The sequence below is a fragment of the Tachypleus tridentatus genome, chromosome 7, assembly GCF_004210375.1.
Source record: "Tachypleus tridentatus isolate NWPU-2018 chromosome 7, ASM421037v1, whole genome shotgun sequence".
NCBI lineage: Eukaryota > Metazoa > Arthropoda > Merostomata > Xiphosura > Limulidae > Tachypleus > Tachypleus tridentatus.
Genome location: NC_134831.1, coordinates 76,431,074 through 76,450,446, shown reverse-complemented (window position 1 = coordinate 76,450,446; position 19,373 = coordinate 76,431,074). Strand labels below are relative to the sequence as shown.

The 19,373-nt window shown below is 30.7% G+C and overlaps 1 protein-coding gene across 10 annotated transcripts in view; it reads right to left on the bottom strand.

Annotated features, from left to right (window-relative positions):
* Positions 1 to 19,373, bottom strand: part of Liprin-alpha (PTPRF interacting protein alpha) — a 303,577-nt gene that overhangs the window by 39,387 nt on the left and 244,817 nt on the right. For all 10 annotated transcript variants that reach the window (XR_013030960.1, XM_076512547.1, XM_076512546.1 and 7 more), the window contains 8 exons: positions 17,978 to 18,142; positions 13,750 to 13,824; positions 7,761 to 7,847; positions 6,612 to 6,830; positions 5,651 to 5,797; positions 4,578 to 4,712; positions 2,888 to 2,971; positions 1,022 to 1,216 (listed from right to left, as the gene is read on the bottom strand). Coding sequence is in view for 9 of the 10 variants with exons in the window: in XM_076512547.1 (XP_076368662.1) it covers positions 1,022 to 1,216; positions 2,888 to 2,971; positions 4,578 to 4,712; positions 5,651 to 5,797; positions 6,612 to 6,830; positions 7,761 to 7,847; positions 13,750 to 13,824; positions 17,978 to 18,142 (1,107 nt within the window). In the remaining variant the exon portion in view is untranslated. The remainder of the gene's footprint in view (positions 1 to 1,021; positions 1,217 to 2,887; positions 2,972 to 4,577; positions 4,713 to 5,650; positions 5,798 to 6,611; positions 6,831 to 7,760; positions 7,848 to 13,749; positions 13,825 to 17,977; positions 18,143 to 19,373) is intronic.

Below are 19,373 nucleotides of genomic sequence, written 5' to 3'. Positions count from 1 at the left end.
TTTTGTTATTTATTTACAAAAGTATACACAATTACTCTTTTTGAGCTAAAAATGGAGTCTGGGTGTTTTGGGTTTAGTTAAATGAGAAATTTGCTTCAGGAATATTAACATTAAAGAAGTGACTAGAGAAAAAAAAAGTTGTTACTTTTTTCAGTTCTGTAGAAAACAAAAGAATTAAAAAAAGCATATATAAAAACAATGTTACAAATTTTGATATTCAATCCTGATAAGGAGTTTTACATTATGAAGCACTGATATTCAACTTTTTTATCATGCCTCTAAATGTTTTGCAAACTGTTGAATTTCCCTTCTCCTAAAAGCAAACAGTGATACATTGTACTAGTTACAGACACTACTTCACATTAAAAACAAACAAGGTTCTAGTTATGAGAGAAAAAGCTTAATCAAACTAACTCTCATTTTTGAGTAACATAACTTCAAGTGTATTATCTTAAATTTAAAAATTATTTAAAAATTAATTTTTATGCTCTATTAATTGGTGAGAAATGTTCTAATTAATTTTTCTGTTGTATCATTTGTTCACTTTGATGTTGTTTAATACAATAGAATAAGTTTTACACATGGTGATTACTACATGCATATGTTGAATGGTTTTGCCTCATATATTAAAAGTAATTAATTACACATTAAGTTTTTTGTTTTTCTGTATGCCATATAAACCTTATGTTAATTATAGCATACACTTATTTAAGAAAACATGTAAAATCATTATATATACTGGGAATTATATAGTAAGTACAAAAGAGGATATAATAAAGAGCAAGTATTTCTATTTATACTTTCAGTAGAAATAACACTCCATTAAATGTTATAAAAAATTATCATATATGCATACTTCTATAGAGATGTGAAAAAACACCACCCAAGTTGACAACTGTTGCATCCAGGTACAGTTTGAGGCAACATAACTACTCTTACAAATTCAAGAAGTAAAAATCTACTAATAATAACTACATGGATTTCTTGATAAGAAGTTGAGAAAAACAAAAACATAGCAGACCTTTTCATTAAATGTGTCATCTAATAGTTTTCTAGTACGATCTAGTTCCTGAGAGAGATTGCTTTTCTCTTCTAATGCATTCATTCTTTCTTTCAGGTGAAGCTGAAGACGTTCATTTGATTCAGCCAGAAGTTTATCTACAGTTGCTGAAAGCCTCTGATTGTGTTCTTCATTCATTTTCTCTCTTTGCCTTGCCTAAAGCAATAAGTTAGTTGGTACTCAGAACTAAAGTCAGTAGGTTGCATTTTGATATAATTTCATGAATATGATGTACATCTTGGTATATTTTTATATTAAATGCAAATTACATATTTTTTTTAAACATAAGCTTAGATATGCAAAATTAAGCAATACTCATTTCAAAAAAATTAAAGCTTTATTTTAATTTCACTAGGAAATTTTTGCTCATTACATATACCCATTTACAGATAAAGAGTTGACAGCATTTGTTAGGAAAAAATATATATTAAAAAATTTATATAAATAACTGTCTGGACATTAGATACTCCAACATAGCTTGCAAGCTTTTGTTTCACATTAAATAAGACTTTCACATGAATAAACCTAAGAAACAAACATAAAACAAAGTATATTATAAGAATATCTGTAATGTTAAAAATTACTTGATTCAGAAAGTTATCTTGTAATTTGTGTAAGAACATTATTTCCTTGGAATATTGTTGAGCCATGTGGAGGCTTGATGACGAAATCAAATATCATGAAAAAATATTCTCCAGTTAACTAACTTATTCTGACAATAGGGTACTGTTGAAGACACAATTGGTACTGTTAAGACAACATAAGCTTGGTACTTTGGAAATTAGAATTAAAATCATTTAATAACTTACAAAAGTTAACTATAACCCATACATAAGTAAAAAAGAGATATGCAGAATTATGCATGAACTGTTCCCCTATATTAAAATACTCTTCTTTTATTTGTAAGCTTTTAGCTCTCTTACCAAACAGAGTCTTCATCAAACAACAATGAAGTCTCCAATAAGAGTCAAAAGCCTGTAAATAAACATATTTTAAAGTAGAGAACAGTCCATTTATAACTATACACATTAATTTACATACATTACAAGTCTTAAAAACCAAGGAAACATATATATTCACAATCTGAATAACAAATACGTACAAAGATTAAGAAGTTTCACACTAAAGGAATAACACCTTTTCAAAACATCATAATTCAATGAATATTATACCTTCAAATTAGATAATACAGTGATATTATATTATGCAAAAAACAAGTTTAATATCAGAAATAGAGAATAATAGGTTTTCAGTACTTCAGAACCAAGTGAATAACACAGCTAGTTACTCTCTGAGAATTATCTCATTAAAAAACATGTATCTTTGTTTTAAAAGTTAAGTAGAATTCTAGTTTTACCTTAATGTTTCAAAATAAAAGCATTAGATTACAATTTATTAATATTTAAATAAAGAGAAAACAATGTTTTCATCAGAAGTGAAGATTTATTTTTTAATAATTTTTTTGCCCAATGACAAAATACAGATATAAAACCAACAGAATGTTTTACTTTTGACTGTACATAATTTTAGTTGTGAAATGAAAAATCTTTAGATGTACAGTATTAGAAATAATTAAGGAAAGATCAAAGAAGATAAAAGGTGAAGGATAATAGGAAGGTCACTCTTAACACCCAACTACAATCTGTACCTTGAAACAATCTGCTGATAAAATTTGGAAGTTTTGGACAAGTAAAGGAAGGCAACACACACACACACACACACACACACAGTGTACTGAACAAAAATACATTTGGAATATAGCTTATAAACAATTTAATCCTACTCCTGAGACCTGCATGACAGAATATTTTCTTTTATCACACTTACCTTCATAAGCTCACTACTTTTTTCTTCAAGTTGCTGTTCTAACCTCTGTACTCTGTCTTCTATACTCATGTGTCTTTCTTGAGCCTATAGTTAAAAATATTTATACATATCTAACATTAATTGTACAAACAACTTACTATCTAAAATGTAAAGATAGGCCAAACCTTGTTAGTTTAACCTAGCCTCATTTTAGCACTCGGCAAGCCTTCTCCCATCTGCAAGTGCAATACATCATCAGTTCTATTTAAATTATAGAACTGTCACTAAAAACCTTAAAATTATATACACAGAACACATACCCCATGACACTGGAAAACCTCTCCCTTTTTGTTATTTTCTTTTATATAACTGTTTAACCCTTTAGTGGAAGAATATATTTATTTCTTTATGCAGACTGCTTAGTTTGATTGGCAGCCTGAGCTGGGTTATGCAAAGCATATTCCACTACTTAATGATGGACTTCAACATATTCAAACGAACAACAAGTGGCTTTGAAATCTTCTTGTAACATTCTCCTGATCTGTGCTTCTCTACTACTTAATCTCTGACTTGTTTGTGAATATCCTTGGTCTTCATGGTTCATTTCTCCACTATGTGAGTTGTAGCTTGAATAGATGCACTTACTCTGACATCAAGTTAAACCACACTGACCACACATGGACAGAGACCATAACATTAATTTCATAACTGTTCACACTAATCTTTTGCACCTAAACTAATTTATGGTTGCCATAACAAAGGAGTTTAATACTTGAGCAGTTGAGAATATTCTAATTTTCTTTAAAAATCTCATTTATTTACATAATATCAGCATATTTTTAGCTTCCTCAGTTTGGAATAAATTGTGTAGATTTTAAATAAAAGGTCCCATTTGAAAGTTTCATGACTGCAAGCTCAGACAACGACAAAATGTGGAAACTTCAAAGTGGGTAAATATTTTTGCAAGTTACTGTATTGTGTGTTTTGCAAAAACAGTCAGATTTAAATCAGCTATATCAACACATATTACAAGTTGAGAAGAAGATAAATGTTTAATCTGATGGGACATTTTCCATCATTAAGATTTGCGAGATAAGTTACAGCAAGTTTCTAGATATCATCAGTATGTGCAATATGTGTTGGTTTGGTTTTAACATTTTATGCATACAAGTTTTGTAAACAAATAAATGATACATTGGTTGGGTCATTCTTACTGCATTTTCTGTGTGAGTAGTAATGTTCCACTCAATTGTGTACATGTCTATGTATGTGTTCAGTGAAACAATAACTGGTGCATTAGCCTAGTCAATTTGTTCAGCAATCTGTGAGAAACAGTAAATATAACATTAAAAAACTGTATCACAAGTTTTTGGTAAATACCAGTATATGATGTACTGTTAGGTTGGCATATGCCAAAAATTTCATGAGAAAATAAACACTTTTAATGTTCATGCAAAAAAGTTAAGTTAAAGAAATTATGTAGATGGGAATTTTTTTTAAATATAAAATATTCAGTAAAAACATCAATGGTATTCATGACCAGTTTAAAGAAACACTTACTGAATCAACTTACAGTTTAATGGTACATTCTGACTGGTCCAAGGTTATAATCACAAATGTCCTGTTAAACAAAATTAACACTTGTCTATACAACTCAGTGATCCAGGCTGACCATAAAACCTATTACTCATAAAAGCATATTGTAACAAACCTGAGACAATGCCTCCATTCTCTGCTGAAGTTCAGCTTCCTTGGCTGGCAAGGCTTCAGCTTTCTTAGAGAACTGAGAAAGCTTCTGTTCAGTCAGTTCTAGCCTTTCTTCCAGTGCTCTAACTTTTTCTTCACTCTAAAAGATAACATTTTATTTTTTCATAACAAGAAATGCCATTTGCAATATTAGTTATAACTCACTGTATCACACTTGTATTTGGAGATGTGATATCTTGTGTATAATTCAGGAAGAAAATTTTGTAAGATTTTTTTAAATATCAATGCTTTATTATAATTAAGTTGCTACGTTCTGCCATTTTTGTAAGAATTGAGCCTGTATCTTAAATATGAAATAAAAAATAATAATATGAAATACTGTGACACATACAACATTAAAACATAAAATACTGACAACTTAGATCGAGTTACTGATGACATAGTTAGCTCCTTAATACATCGGCTACAACAAAATAAATTTAACTACTAATGATATTAAATAACCAAAATGGGCCAAGGAGCAGTCGCAATGTCATAAACTCATATACCACAAGAAACATTTTATCTTTGAAATATAATTGTATGTGACCCACCAATATCATGCAGTCCATAACAAAGCTATTTGTGACCCACCACTTGTCAACTAATATGTCGAGAGTATTCTGGTAAGCATAAAATACATTCATTTAAATTTCTGTTGATTCATTTGCTATAAATAGTGTTTACCAAAGGCTGATTCATCAGACACAGGAAAAAAAAATAAAATATTACAATAATGAAAGGGAAGAACTACATGTTAAATTGGTATGATGAACAGGTTTTTGATTGTCTCTGAATGTTAAGATATTTTCTTATTTCAATGTTTTTAGATCAAATGCTGAACATTTAGAGCACAGTTAGATCAAGGTTATTTTTTAAAGAATCAGTCCATAAGATACATATTAACATTTCTTCTTTTCACATTATAGAATACTGCTTAAAATAGTATTTTTTGGAAGGTAAAAGTTTGTTTTTAAAATCCTTTTAATTAAAATCCCTTTGTGAATTTCTAGAAAAAGGAATGTAAACAAAACTTACTAGTTTTAATTGTGCTTCTTTATTAATTAATTCTTGTTCTAATTTTTCATTTAGATCATGAATTGATGTTGATTCTCGTTGGGCGTTGAGATATCGTTTTTCTAGGGTTGTTATTCTTTCTTCCTGGTCTTCTTTTTGGGCGTTATTCTAAACGTAAAAAAATAATACTTCAGTTTTCACTTACAATCAGAATTTTATAAACATTTAAACTTTTCTTTGAAATTTGTTGGTCTGTAAAACAATTTGTGAGCTTAAATAAGTTGTGTGTGAATAAAATGTACGTCTTTTATAGCACATTATTAATAAATGTATAGAGGTACAGATCAATGTAAACACTGTAGAAATATTAAAGATCAGTTTGATTTTCACACGCCATTTAAAAATGCTGGATATATCATGTTAACAAAACAGAAAATGTATACACTGTGATGATTATTTTACTTTTTTTTTCCTGGTGGTTGGATATCAAAGTATAACTTAGTGGTTCAAAACACAATACTGTTGTTGAGTTTTTTCTTAATAACATGTATAACATGACTGAAGAAAGAAGATACAAATACAGAGTGATTTAGACATGTATTAAAAGTTTTTAAATCCATAATATTTTCTGTGTATCTGTCTGTATATATATATATATATATATATATATATATATATGAATACACACACCTTTTTCTTTCACACCTAATTATCTGAAATAAAACTGGATGTTGACAAAGGTAAATTTCCTAAAATTTCTTCTTGTAAAGTTATTGTTCACAAATGTACTTTTTCCAAAGTTTTAGGGAAAAAAAAGTTGGAGGACAGACTAAAGATAAAAAAGATCTGTGAATCCAGATACTTATATTAAACACCTGGATACAAAACTATATACCTTTAGGTACTTCTAACCCTTAATTTAAAACTATTTCTTCATTCATCTGGAAAACAACAAAAACCAGATGCTTCACTTCTTTCCTACCTCTCTGAGGTCACGTGCTAACTTTGTGTTTTCAGTCTGCAGCTTTGCAACCTCTTTCTGTGATGACGTCAACATTTCCTCCATATCTTGAATTTTAGTTCCCAGTTCTGATAGTTTTGTTCGAGCCGTTCCAAGTTCAGTATTTTGCTTATCTATTGTATCCTTAAGTTCCACCATCTTGGCCGCTTCTGCTGCTGCTTCTATTGATCCATTAGGTACCTGAAAACATGTATTGTGAATGTTAGCTCGATATATTACACTTTCAGGGATTGTTCATGTTGGTTTTAGTTCGGAAATTATTGACATGTTACAACAATTTAATAGTTTGTTATAGTAATATTGTTATTTATACACTTTGTTTGGTTTTATTACAACATGAGTAACAATTCCTTCAAATCAAATTATATTTGCAACATCTCATAGAATTTACATATTAAAAAAATAATAGAAAGATCACACACACAATTTTCTATTATTTGATATCTAAAAGTTTAATATTTAAATTTATTTATATAATGTGATAAAGGTTATTTGATAAAGAAGGCTTGGACTTCAAGTCAAATCAATGAAATGTATGTATATATAGCAGCCTATTCATCACTATGAATAAATTATGTACATACTAGGAATTAATGCAGGCTTTTCAAGACTTTTTTAGGGGTTCAATTCCAAATGTTTAAAATACATAAAACATTCATAAGATTAAACAGTAGTTTTTCTCATTTTCCAAAGAAATATATATAAAAAATTAATTTAAACTGATTTTATGAACTGCAAGTAATGAAAATATACATTTTCTAATTTCAGAAAAATTGAGTTTAATTTGTCAAAAATGTCAGAGTTTTCCCAAAGTTTATAGCATTTAATTATCTCCATAGAAAGAAAATCATAGTTAATAAAATTGTGTATTTATCTTTCTGATGTGTTTATGCAAATACACACAGAGACAGAGCAATATACATACAACTACACATTTCACATGAAACTTAATATAATGAAGAAGCTTACACTAACCAAAACAAATCTTTTACAACAATTTTCATTTTTGGAAATAGAATAACACTGTAATCAGGATGATCTAATTGTAAGTTATGGAATAGTTTAATACACTGCAAAAATTAAACTTTAAAGGAACTCATCCATCCGTACCTTTGACTGCTGAGATATTTCACCATTTCCTGCACCTATTTTATCTTCAGATACTTCACTTCCTACTTTACTTCTGAGGTACTGTAACTGCAGAGTAACTAGTTTTTATCCAGTGTTCTAACACAAAAATTTAATGGCTGATAAATAAAGAATTAATATTCATACCCTTGACTGGTGTGTTAATGTTACTACAAATCTCATCCTTTTTCACTTGCTTTTAATTGGTTGAAACACTTGACTATTAACACTACACATATGATAGTTTACATTCCTTATTATATATATATATATATATAAAATACACTTCAGATGATGAATAATGTCTAACCATTTCCAACAATTTATAATTGATTTTGCAGAAGTTCTTATACTTTGAATGTGTCAAGTAAATAAAACCTAGACCATTAGCCACATCGCCATTGGCGAAAAGAAACAGCCTGTGATTTAAAAATCTAGTGTTGGTTTCGCCACAGTGGCAAAAGATAATTTTTTGGTTTGGATGGTTTTCCTTTATTTATTCTGCTCAAGTTTAGGTCTTAACAGCTTTCCTGGTTTATATTGCCATCCACGTCATTAATGATGACAAATAACCAAAGGTGCCCCCCAGCAAGTTGAAGAAACAAGAAACGTTTTTATAAACTACCACTAACTGTAATTTATATTTTATTTAAATATGTATTTTTATGATTTCAGGGATATGACAACTAACAAATTAAATTAAAAAAAACAACTATTACTCAGCTGTGCTAATTATTTCTTTTATTTTCATCTCTTATGCTACATGTTTGATTCTGCCTGTGGTACACAAACAGTAAACAGAGAAAACATGACTTTCGTCAAACCAACAAATGGTCTGCATCAAAGTGGAAATCCCAAGTTTCGTTTGACGTGTGTTTGAATTGATATCATGACAACTCCTAGATTATATAAAAAGACATCTAAACAGTTAAATATATTAAGTTTTTTTTCAAAAGAAGGTCGAAGCAACAACATCAACTGATGGTGGGAAATCCAGTTCCAAAAGAAAAGACGGTTCTGAAGAAACTGAAGCTTGCAGCAGTGATCAGACTGTCAGTGTGAAAAACAAAATATACCCACAAGTTTCACAGAGTTGTTAAAGAAACTTGGTTTTCACAGTTTCCTTGGCTGGAACGTGTTTCCCAACAAAATACATTTCATTGCAAATTACGCAGGGACAACAAGAAGACAAATATTTATGCTACCACTGGGAAAACTGCTACTAAGCCTGAAAAAGACAACTTTGTGAAGCATGCATAATCAAAAAATCATAGCAGTGCAGTAGCATCACAAATTTTGAAGAAGGATATGTCAACTGCTGCTGTGAATGTGTAAAGGTGGCATTAAGGCACAGATGGCCACATTACTTATACAAGCAAAGGAAGCCATCCCAACTGTGAAGTACATTTCAGTTTTCAACCAGTTTGCAAAAAGCCTGAAATATTCTCCTAAGTTGTGTCGGGTTCTGGAAGAGAGAAAAGCAACAAAATCAAGCAAGTGTTCTTCACACAATGGCTCTCTTTTGATGATTCTGTCCAAGCACTTGTCAACTGTATTGCATCTGTGATAAAGCTGCCTGCAGGTCATAGCAATGGAACATGGTGGTACTCCAGGCCGAGCCTTGCTACATGGTCTAGTCCAGCAAATGTCATGTTACAGCTTTGTCATGATGACACTTTTTTTGGCTGATGCTGTTGGCATTCTTGGACTTTTGTCAAGATCTCTACAGAGAGCTGACTTATCTTATTATCAGGCTAAAGCAATTATTTATGGGTCAATTTTGTCAATTCAGTTGCTGGTACACATCCCTGGTCCTTACACACAGACTGCACTGAAGGAACTCCCACAAGCTCCTGATGCCAGTGGTTACACTTCTTACAGAGGCCATGACATCAAAGATATTGATCAACAACGTGAAAAGTACAGATAAGCTGCTGAGTCATTTGTTGAAGAGGTGGTCATAAGACTACAAGTAGCATTCCCAGACACTAACATCATGTCATTTTTTCAATATTTAGCCCATGCCACAGCAGAGCAGTATCTGATGAGGATGACCTGAAGAAACTCATCCAGCATTTCTCTCCTTTTGTCAATGAGGATGAGGCACTGACTGAATGGCTATTACTAAAAAACATAATGGAACAGGATGCTCACAAAAACAGAAACATGAAGAGCTTCTACAAGGAATACATCCACTAAACCCATCAAACTTTTCCAAATCTGTCTCAGCTTGCAGCAATTGGATTAATAATTCCAGTTACATCTGTTAACTGTGAGCAGGGAATTAGCAGGTACAACAGTATCAAACAGATGCCAAGAGCAGTCTGTCTGTGGCCAAGACAGAAATGTTACTGAACTTATCCGTGGAGTCCAAAGCTTTAGATTATTTTAACTTTGACTCTGCATTCAGATACTGGGTCACTTGCAAAGACAGACGTGGGTACCATTCCCTACTGAAGAAATGTGCTTCAGAACCTCAGGTGTCAACTTCTACCACATCTTCTGTTGAGAATGATTTGACTAAAGAGCTGCCATTGGATTTATCTACTTACTAGTCATGTTACTGTATTCTAGTTTTAAGTCATTTTTTTCTGTGTTATTTTGAGAAATGTATGTCTTTATTTTCCTCTTTATTATGTTTATTTTGTTCATTTTTTTTTGGCAGGGAAGATTGCCAAAGAATAAAAAATAGTACAAAACTTAACGTCTTGTAGATTTTCACATAATTACAACTATTTTTTTTACTGGATGGAATTGATGCATATTAAAAGTCACGCACCACACAAGTTTTGGCGAACTAAAATTGTGACTCAACAACTGTCACTGTGGCTATAGATTAGTTTCCAACAATGATTTCAAGATAGTTTGTCAATGAAAAGTTCTCATCATGAATATGTTATTTTTTTCTCTCCTACTTATTGAATATGCACTTACTAATAAAATAATATAACCTAAACTGAACATACTGTGCTTAATTCTTACTTCCAGCATTAGATATTGTGTTTTTTTTGTGTTTTTTACAGGAGTGATATCTCACTGTATTTTATAATAGGAACTCGCAATGATAAGTACTTAAAGTTAGTTTTTTGTATATTACATCATAAGCATATAGTTATGAAGAGGTCTGAATTTCCTCTTCCATGCTTCATCACTCAACATCCAATTATGCAAAAACATGAATTAGTAACAAAGAAAACTATTATCTAAACACAGAAAATTTTTATCTTACACACTATAGATACTAATAATCCATCAATCATATGATAAAGTAACAATAGCAACTACAAATATGAAACAAAGATAAATACACCAACAAAATGCAGCTCTTGAAAGCACCTTGTAGAGGATCAATAAGATGCACAAAGCACAAACTTAAGTATTGTTGATTACAAATTATTTAGGATTATAGTTAACATTTCAAACATTATCTATACTTATAAATAGTTCTTTTACCAGCAATGATTAACAAATTTGTTTTTGTACTGATTATCATTTTTGAAGCAGTAGCATAACATACATACAAGTATTTAGTTTTGTTACACAAAGACTGAATTGGTTTGTTTTGAAGGGCTATTTGTGCTAGCTGTCCCTAACTTAGCAGTGAAAGACTAGAGGGAAGGTAGCTAGTCATTACCACCTACCACCAACTCTTGGGCTACTCTTTTATCAATAAACAGTGAAATTGACTGTCACATTATATTGTCTTCACAGCTGAAAGGATGAGATTGTTGGTGGGATATGGACTGAAACCTGCAACCCTCAGATTGCAAGTCAAGTGCACTAACCACCAGCCATACCAAGCCCAATATACAAAGAACTGGAAGCAGCGTGTACAAAGTACAATCTATCAGGAACACTTACTACTAAGCAGATAAACTAGGAACTAGCTAACTACATGAACTTATGTAAATAATGTACAAATTAACAAGATACAGACACAATTAGGTACAAAAAAAAACAACAAATAATTACTTTTACTAACAACTTGCAGTTTTGATCAGTTTATGTAGTCCTGATTACAGGTTCGCTTATTAATCTAACTAATTTTAATTCATTAAATATACTAAGGTATAAGTACACAACATATATAAATACACACTGAAATGTATGCATGTGTGTATTCAATATCTAAAACCAAGGCTTATTCAGTGTGGTATCTTTAATGTGAGCCATGATATGTTTTCATTTAATGGAAGGGATAAGTAGTTATATTTATATCTTTCATAGTGATAGGAAAGTTATCTTAAGTTTGAGTGATTCAATGCAGTACCCTTTAGTGAAGAATATCACTCTCCTTGAAACTTGAATTTAACTGTACTGCTCTTAGTTATAATTAACATTTTACACGATGTCTCTGGAAGACATGTCAAATTATTTGTTTCACAGTTATCCTGCTGCTATTTGTATATCTTTCAGATTGGAACAAAAACACATCCTGCACATCTATTAAACATTTGTGAAACTACGAGTTTCACCACATGTGTCTTAATACTGGGTTTTCAGGTTTTAACAAGTCCTTATCTTCTGTCTATAACTTAGCTTTCCTTTTTTCCACAACAAACACCAATCTTACAAATATCTCTAATGAAACACCAATCAGTGACTTCTCTATTTAAAAACAAGTTATAAATTACAGCTCAGGTGATAAATGATGCCACTTATAGCCAATTACTACACAAACTCAATCACAAAACTAATTTTACATGAGACCTTGTGAGAACAGAATATATAATGGCCCCAAGCAATCCTTGTTTAACTTTACAGTGTTATTAGTATCATTAATTGAAATAACTTTATTGTGGTCACATGAAATGAAATGGGACTGCTATCTACATCTATAACAAAACAGTTACTTGTTTTAGCAACAAATATGCTTGGTATTCACCACAAAAGGAATGACATATTTATGTAATATCATTTATAGTTCCATGCCTCATAAATCTATATTTCTCTATAAAGACCTTTCTACATTCATTTATTACTTGAAGCAAAGATAAATTCGATAAATACACCCTCTATTAATGCTATTAGGTTCTTAAACAATGGTAAACAGCAGCACACACATACCTAGTTCTAATAAATGGCAAACCATAAACCACTTTAATGGCAGAGTTGATATCTAGTAACATCAGGAGGTGTGTATCATTTATCAAGGATGCCACTAGGGGTTTTCTATATGCTTTGTACACTCAGCAGTAAATGAATATACTTAAACATACAGAAGATTCTAATTACACAAATAATGGTAACAAATGGTTACGTAGCTATTCACATGTTAGATAGCACTGAGATTGCTTATGTAAAAGGTTAGTGCTAAGAATTTCACACAAAAGAAATCTTATTTTAGAAATAGAAGGTTTCTAAGGTCTGTTGAAATCAATATTAGAGTATATTCTTGATGAGAGTTATGTTAAAAATAATATGGAAAAATACTGTCAAACTACATCATCCATTTCATAAGGTGAGTTCAAAACATGATTTTTTTTAAGTAATGCTATTTGTTAAAAAAAAAAAGAAGTTAAATTTGTTGATTAACTTCCATATAGAATTTACCTGGAACATTCCAGCATGCCGTATTACTGTATTTTTCAAGTGCACAAAAATGCTGAATTTGTAATATTCTTTACATAAAGTTGATCAACAAAAATTGTTACCATATTAGTTTGTTATTAGTGTCATAGTAAGAGTATTGTTTTCAGTGCTTGTAACATATAATTTACATATGCCAAACCTTACGTGATTTTTGCTATTGAAATGTAAATTAAATTCACATAAAAGTCTAATAATTGTTCTTGTTATTTCTTAAAAGAAGTTATGGATACTGTATCTCTAATAAATGTGCATAGTTATGATATACAATGTACATATTTCTGTAAATCATAAAATACATTATTAAAATTTTCCTCATAATGCATACTATCTTATATGCATACATTTACATGCATCATTTTGCTGAATAGACAGGACTTACTTCTTCATTAGATCGAACCAGCTCCTCTTCTAAAGTAATGACTCTTTCTAGAGAAACTCTGAGCTTCTCCCGAACCTGTCAAAAATATGTGTCATTATAATGTGGTTCACTAATGTATATACAAACTACTTTGCAATGCACACACTATCACTCAGGCTTAGCAATCAATTTTTATCTTTCCAGAGTTTTAAAATATTTCAACACCCTTAGGTGAATTGTAATGACGAAGGTTTTTCACTTTATGTAAAGATATACTGATGTTTTCACCATATCAAAATATATACAAGTGATTAGCTAGTCTAAAATATAATTTAAAAATTATAACAAAATGTTGGAAGACAGTTTAATACAAAAAGAAAATCAGATACAAGTACCTTTCATTCAGGAAAATACTATAAATAAGAGTCTCAAGTAATTAGAGCAAGGTTTTATGGAACGGAGATCAATCATTGTCATTACTAGGAGACTAAATGATCAGTTATATTTAATTATTAATGTTTATTTTTTGTGCCAACTACTTAATTATTTTTCATCTGACATTTCTCTACTCCACTTTTACTTCCTGGCAATCCCTGAGAAGAACTGCATGGCATAGTAGGGCCCAGGATTTAATCCTGGTTCTTTTTGGTTGGTCTACAATATACTCATGTGATGTTTCCCTACTCATACTGTTTGAATGATTCAGCTGTTTTTTATGCAAGGATGACCAAGTTCTATCAGTTAGATACATGCAGAATATTTCTTTTATCTTTTTATTCTGTGGTCTATACCCCCTTTACTTTAGCATTACAATATGTAACAAAATGTTTACTTTTTCTTATTCCTGGGCAAAAAGTGTTATTTCCCAATTGCTTATGCCTAAAGTAAATGGAAAAGACCTATTTTTCTCTTCAAACGTTGCTTTTGTGACTTGGGAGTGTATAACGAAAACATGATGGGAGACTATATTTTGGAACCGATACGTGAAAGTGATTTACATTACAGTCACAAGTCTCAAAAAACTACTTACTTCTAAACATTTTTGTTCATTTTTGTATAACTTTAGTATAAATACATGTAAATCTTGATTCACATGTTGTTTTATTCAGACCTTATGTAAATGAAAATGTACAAATTTGCCCGATTTTACATGTAAAAATAGGCTAATTTCTAAATTTCATTATCCAGGTCACAAAAGCAAAGTTTGAAGGGAATAATGGCCAGTTTCTGTACATCATATGCAATTAAGAAATAACACATACTATCCAGAAACAAAATGTGTTACATAGTGTTATTCCATATCATTTTATGATGTCTTCTGACAATAGGTTATTGTTGATGCATTGACAGTCTTGAATGTCTACAATACTTCTGAATTCTGATTTTGTTGGACTATTTGATTCTGATGGAATTTTATAAGCAATGTTGGGCCTTCATTAGGTTCTTGAATGAATTATTACAGGCAAAGGGTTATAGTGATGGAATATTTCCCTTAAGGAGGGTTATAGTGATGTATTTCCCTCCTTCTTTCAGCACCTTCTATACTACAAACCATGTTTAGTCATGAAACTAGTCTGTCTACAGCTTCTATATTTAAGCTGTTGGGGTGGTTTGATTTATAGAGAAGTATTCACTCTTATCTGTGGGTTCTCTGGAAACTCTTAAAAGTATAAGAGTTGGTTGTCTTGATAACTATCGTGTTCAGTGCTTCTCATTATATCCTATTTGTCTTATGAAATGTACTGCTGTATATTGTCTGTCAATCAATTCTGGAAATTTGTCTCAGCATCTGGCCATGCTATTTCAGATATATATGAATCCACAGCTGTGTCTAGAGTGGGTGATATGGTAGTATTACCTAGGTAATGGTGATGAAGGTGAGTCCAATGTTAACTCCTTTACAAGGTAGAAGTATGTTGCATTTCTAAAAAAAAGTTCCAAGTTCTGTTAACATGATGATAAACAGTTGGCTGCATTTGTTGACAACTGCATATTGAAGAAATTTTCCCTGGCTAAGAAATGTGGGAATTATGCCTTTTTTTGTCTTTTTACTTACAATAAAGTACTCCAACTATCACAGTCTGTTGTAGACAGGTTGAAAATTCAAATAATAATGTTTACTCACTCTCTTTCAAAACTGAAATTTATGTTAGGCTTATAATGCGACAGAAGTAGTAACTATTTCTTGGTACTGCCTTCTAGCTACTCATATTTTAATAGTTGGCATCATAAAATAACCAATATATGAAAAATTTAAATGTCATAAACTTAAAGTGTTTACAGAATAAAAACTACAAACTATGCAATAAGCAGGTTTTCTTTTTTTAAAACACCAGTTGCTCATAAAATTAAATAAAAAAATAGTCTTAAAATTTTAAATTTTAAAACCCACAGACTTCTGCATTACCTGATCATTTTTATTTAATTGTCAGTATGGTAACTGGAGAACAGGGTAAAGAATAAAAGTCATAAGCAATGGTAAAACGTTTATGTTCAAAGTCAAGTTTTCACTGAGTGTGTGTGTTTCAGTGCACGGTTGGGGCTGCTACAGTTGTTGAATTTTGATGTGGGGTAATCACTGTTCATATTTATGTCCCTCACAAATTCCATTTATGTTTTACAACCTCAGAAAGTTACCCAATTTATGTGTACAATACTATAAGTATTACACATAGTTGGTGCCTATTGGTTTTACAAGATGATGTATGACAGATCCAAAAAGCATCCATTATGCTAACAGGAAAATATATTTAAATATAGCTACAAATCATCAGTTCCCTTCACATAGGTTTTAAAGCACCACAACTTTAAGCTGTTTTAAGCTGCAATTTAAATGATTTAATGCCGAGTTATAACACGCTTGGTTCTCTAAGCACCAAATCTGGTAATAACTACTGATTCAGCAACATCATTACAATCAATAAAAACTTAAGGATACTTTTATCTAATATATTTAATGTTTTTTAATCTACTAACAGTAATAAGTTTTTGCATAAAACTTAAATATATTTATCTAAGCTGGGTTATTCTAAAAAAAATATTCTAAAAAAACAACAAAAACAAATTTAATACATTGTGATATCACAACTTATTGATTTAAACCTCAACACTGTTTGGAACAGCATTTTTTTAAATCTTGTAAAGCCACACATACACATAGTAATGCCAAACTATGCACACATAGATAGAAAAGTAACTCTTTCTTCCAACATAAAATAAGTATTTAACTTGTATAGTATTAACTAAATATCAATGATAATATAAGAAACAAGACTTCAGGACAAAACACTAACTCAGTGCGATGCTTTACACTTTCAAAAGACAAAACATTAACTCAGTGCGATGCTTTACACTTTCAAAAGACAAAACACTAACTCAGTGCGATGCTTTACACTTTCAAAAGACAAAACACTAACTCAGTGCGATGCTTTACACTTTCAAAAGACAAAACACTAACTCAGTGCGATGCTTTACACTTTCAAAAGACAAAACACTAACTCAGTGCAATGCTTTACACTTTCAAAAGACAAAACACTAACTCAGTGCAATGCTTTACACTTTCAAAAGACAAAACATTAACTCAGTGCAATGCTTTACACTTTCAAAAGATAGTGATATTTTAAATCCTATTTCTTTTTACAATGAATTTAGCAACATCAAAATGATGCCATTTAAATCTGCTACTAGCAAAAATCATTTTCTAGAAAAGATTTTTCCACTAAACTTATTATAGAATCCTGTTCTTTGCATGCTGTGGCTAATTTATCACAAATGTATTTGTCACTACAAGAAAGGACCAAGCTGTATCGTGTGGAAAGATTTTAAAGCTGACTTTCTTGAGATGTACTAGCAGTAATGTTGTGGTGGTTAACATAACTAGTTCCAGCTGTCTCATTCTTCTTGTAAAAATTTCTTTATAGAAAGGGAATAAGATATTTATTCCAATAAAGACATGTCCTAAAAAAATTCTTAACCTGCATTCAGTTGTTATAAAAGTGGAGCCTTTTTTTTTCCTAGTACGATCACAGCAACAACTAAAATGTTACAATTTTTTATAGTCAATTTAGTGTCAAAATTATTATTACTTAGTGTACTGTTAAACATAGTAAATTGTTGCTATGGTTTCAATGTAACTTAAGCTGAAAATATATTTTCTTGATGTTTCATGAAAATTTGCTAAAAGTTTTATATATGTAACAGTTACTAACTAGTTTTTTAATTATAAACTTTTAAGATTCTTTAAGTTCACCTTTTCATCCAAAGCTTTGTGATGTTCAAAAAGTGACTTGAGAGCCTTGAGAACCTCCACTTCTGAAGAAACTCCAGCAGCAGACTGAGTCTGTCTTTTTACCACAGTCATCCTTAATGAACGTTCATGCCGAGAGACCAGACATTCCAAGTGTTCCAACAGCAACTATTAGAAAAAAAAAAGTTAGAAAAGACTGAATATTCTAAACATACATCTGTTAACTTTAAAGGATAGCATTAAAACAAACAAAACAGAATAAAAATGTTTATACTAGAAACAAGAGTTTCAAGTGACAATTCTTACAGAAAAACAAATCAAATACATAACTGGACATTTTGGTAGCTCTACACCTGTTATCTCTTGAATTAAAAAGGATATGAAAGTGAAAGTTTAATTGATGGAAAATCACCAAATGTTCCAGTAATCAGATGAAGAAAAATTTAAAGTTATTTTCATATTATGCTTTCTTTATTTTTGAAAAGCATCATCTTTAAATAAAATAACTTATCTGTATATGCACACACATGACAAACATGAATTAACATGGACATGACTGGTGAATCACATAAAAATGTAGTGAGAGAGTACAACTGACAAAGTCAATCTACTGATAGATACACCGACATGTAAAAGAGATGTTAGATGAAGTGAGAACCCCTAAAAAACACAATAACAGAGACAAGCAGATTTACATATATATCACTACCTGTTCTAAAATAATGAATAACAATAACTCACTTAAGCCAACTAATTTATTTAATTATCCAATAATTAAACACAGCTTTAAGATGTACCAAGTCATTGAGTTTTGCTAACTTTTATATCACTGCTATAAGCACATCTTGATTACAATATACATTTCATCTTGAAGACAGAAAACCTCAGCAGGTGGATACTAGTGCTATTAAGCGAGAAAATATTATCCAAGATACTTTATTATTATAATGTGTTTAAAGCCCCATATGTGAGCTACTTATCTCAACACATAATGAATAAGCAACTGGAGACTGGAAGAGAATGTAAGACATCAATTAGTTGATAATTATTACATGTAAAACAAAAGTAATTTAACCATTCAGATTACTCTGATTTCCCAAATAGCACAAGACAGGTATAGATAACATAAAAATAAGCATGTTTTGTCAGCTTTACTGATGATGGCAGGTAGGTGAATTAATGAAATCAAATGTTTTTTCATTATAGCACAGAATTCATGATAAAAGAGAAAACCAGAAGGTGGAAATAAGAGGGCCAAAAAGGACCAACACTGTCTGAAAATTAGTTTACCTATCTGGTAAATAACAGATTTACATCATGAGAATAATAAAGCTCAAAAATCAACTTTTTTTATGAGGATGATTAGAGAGTTATAACAGTGGATGGTGTATATACTTTT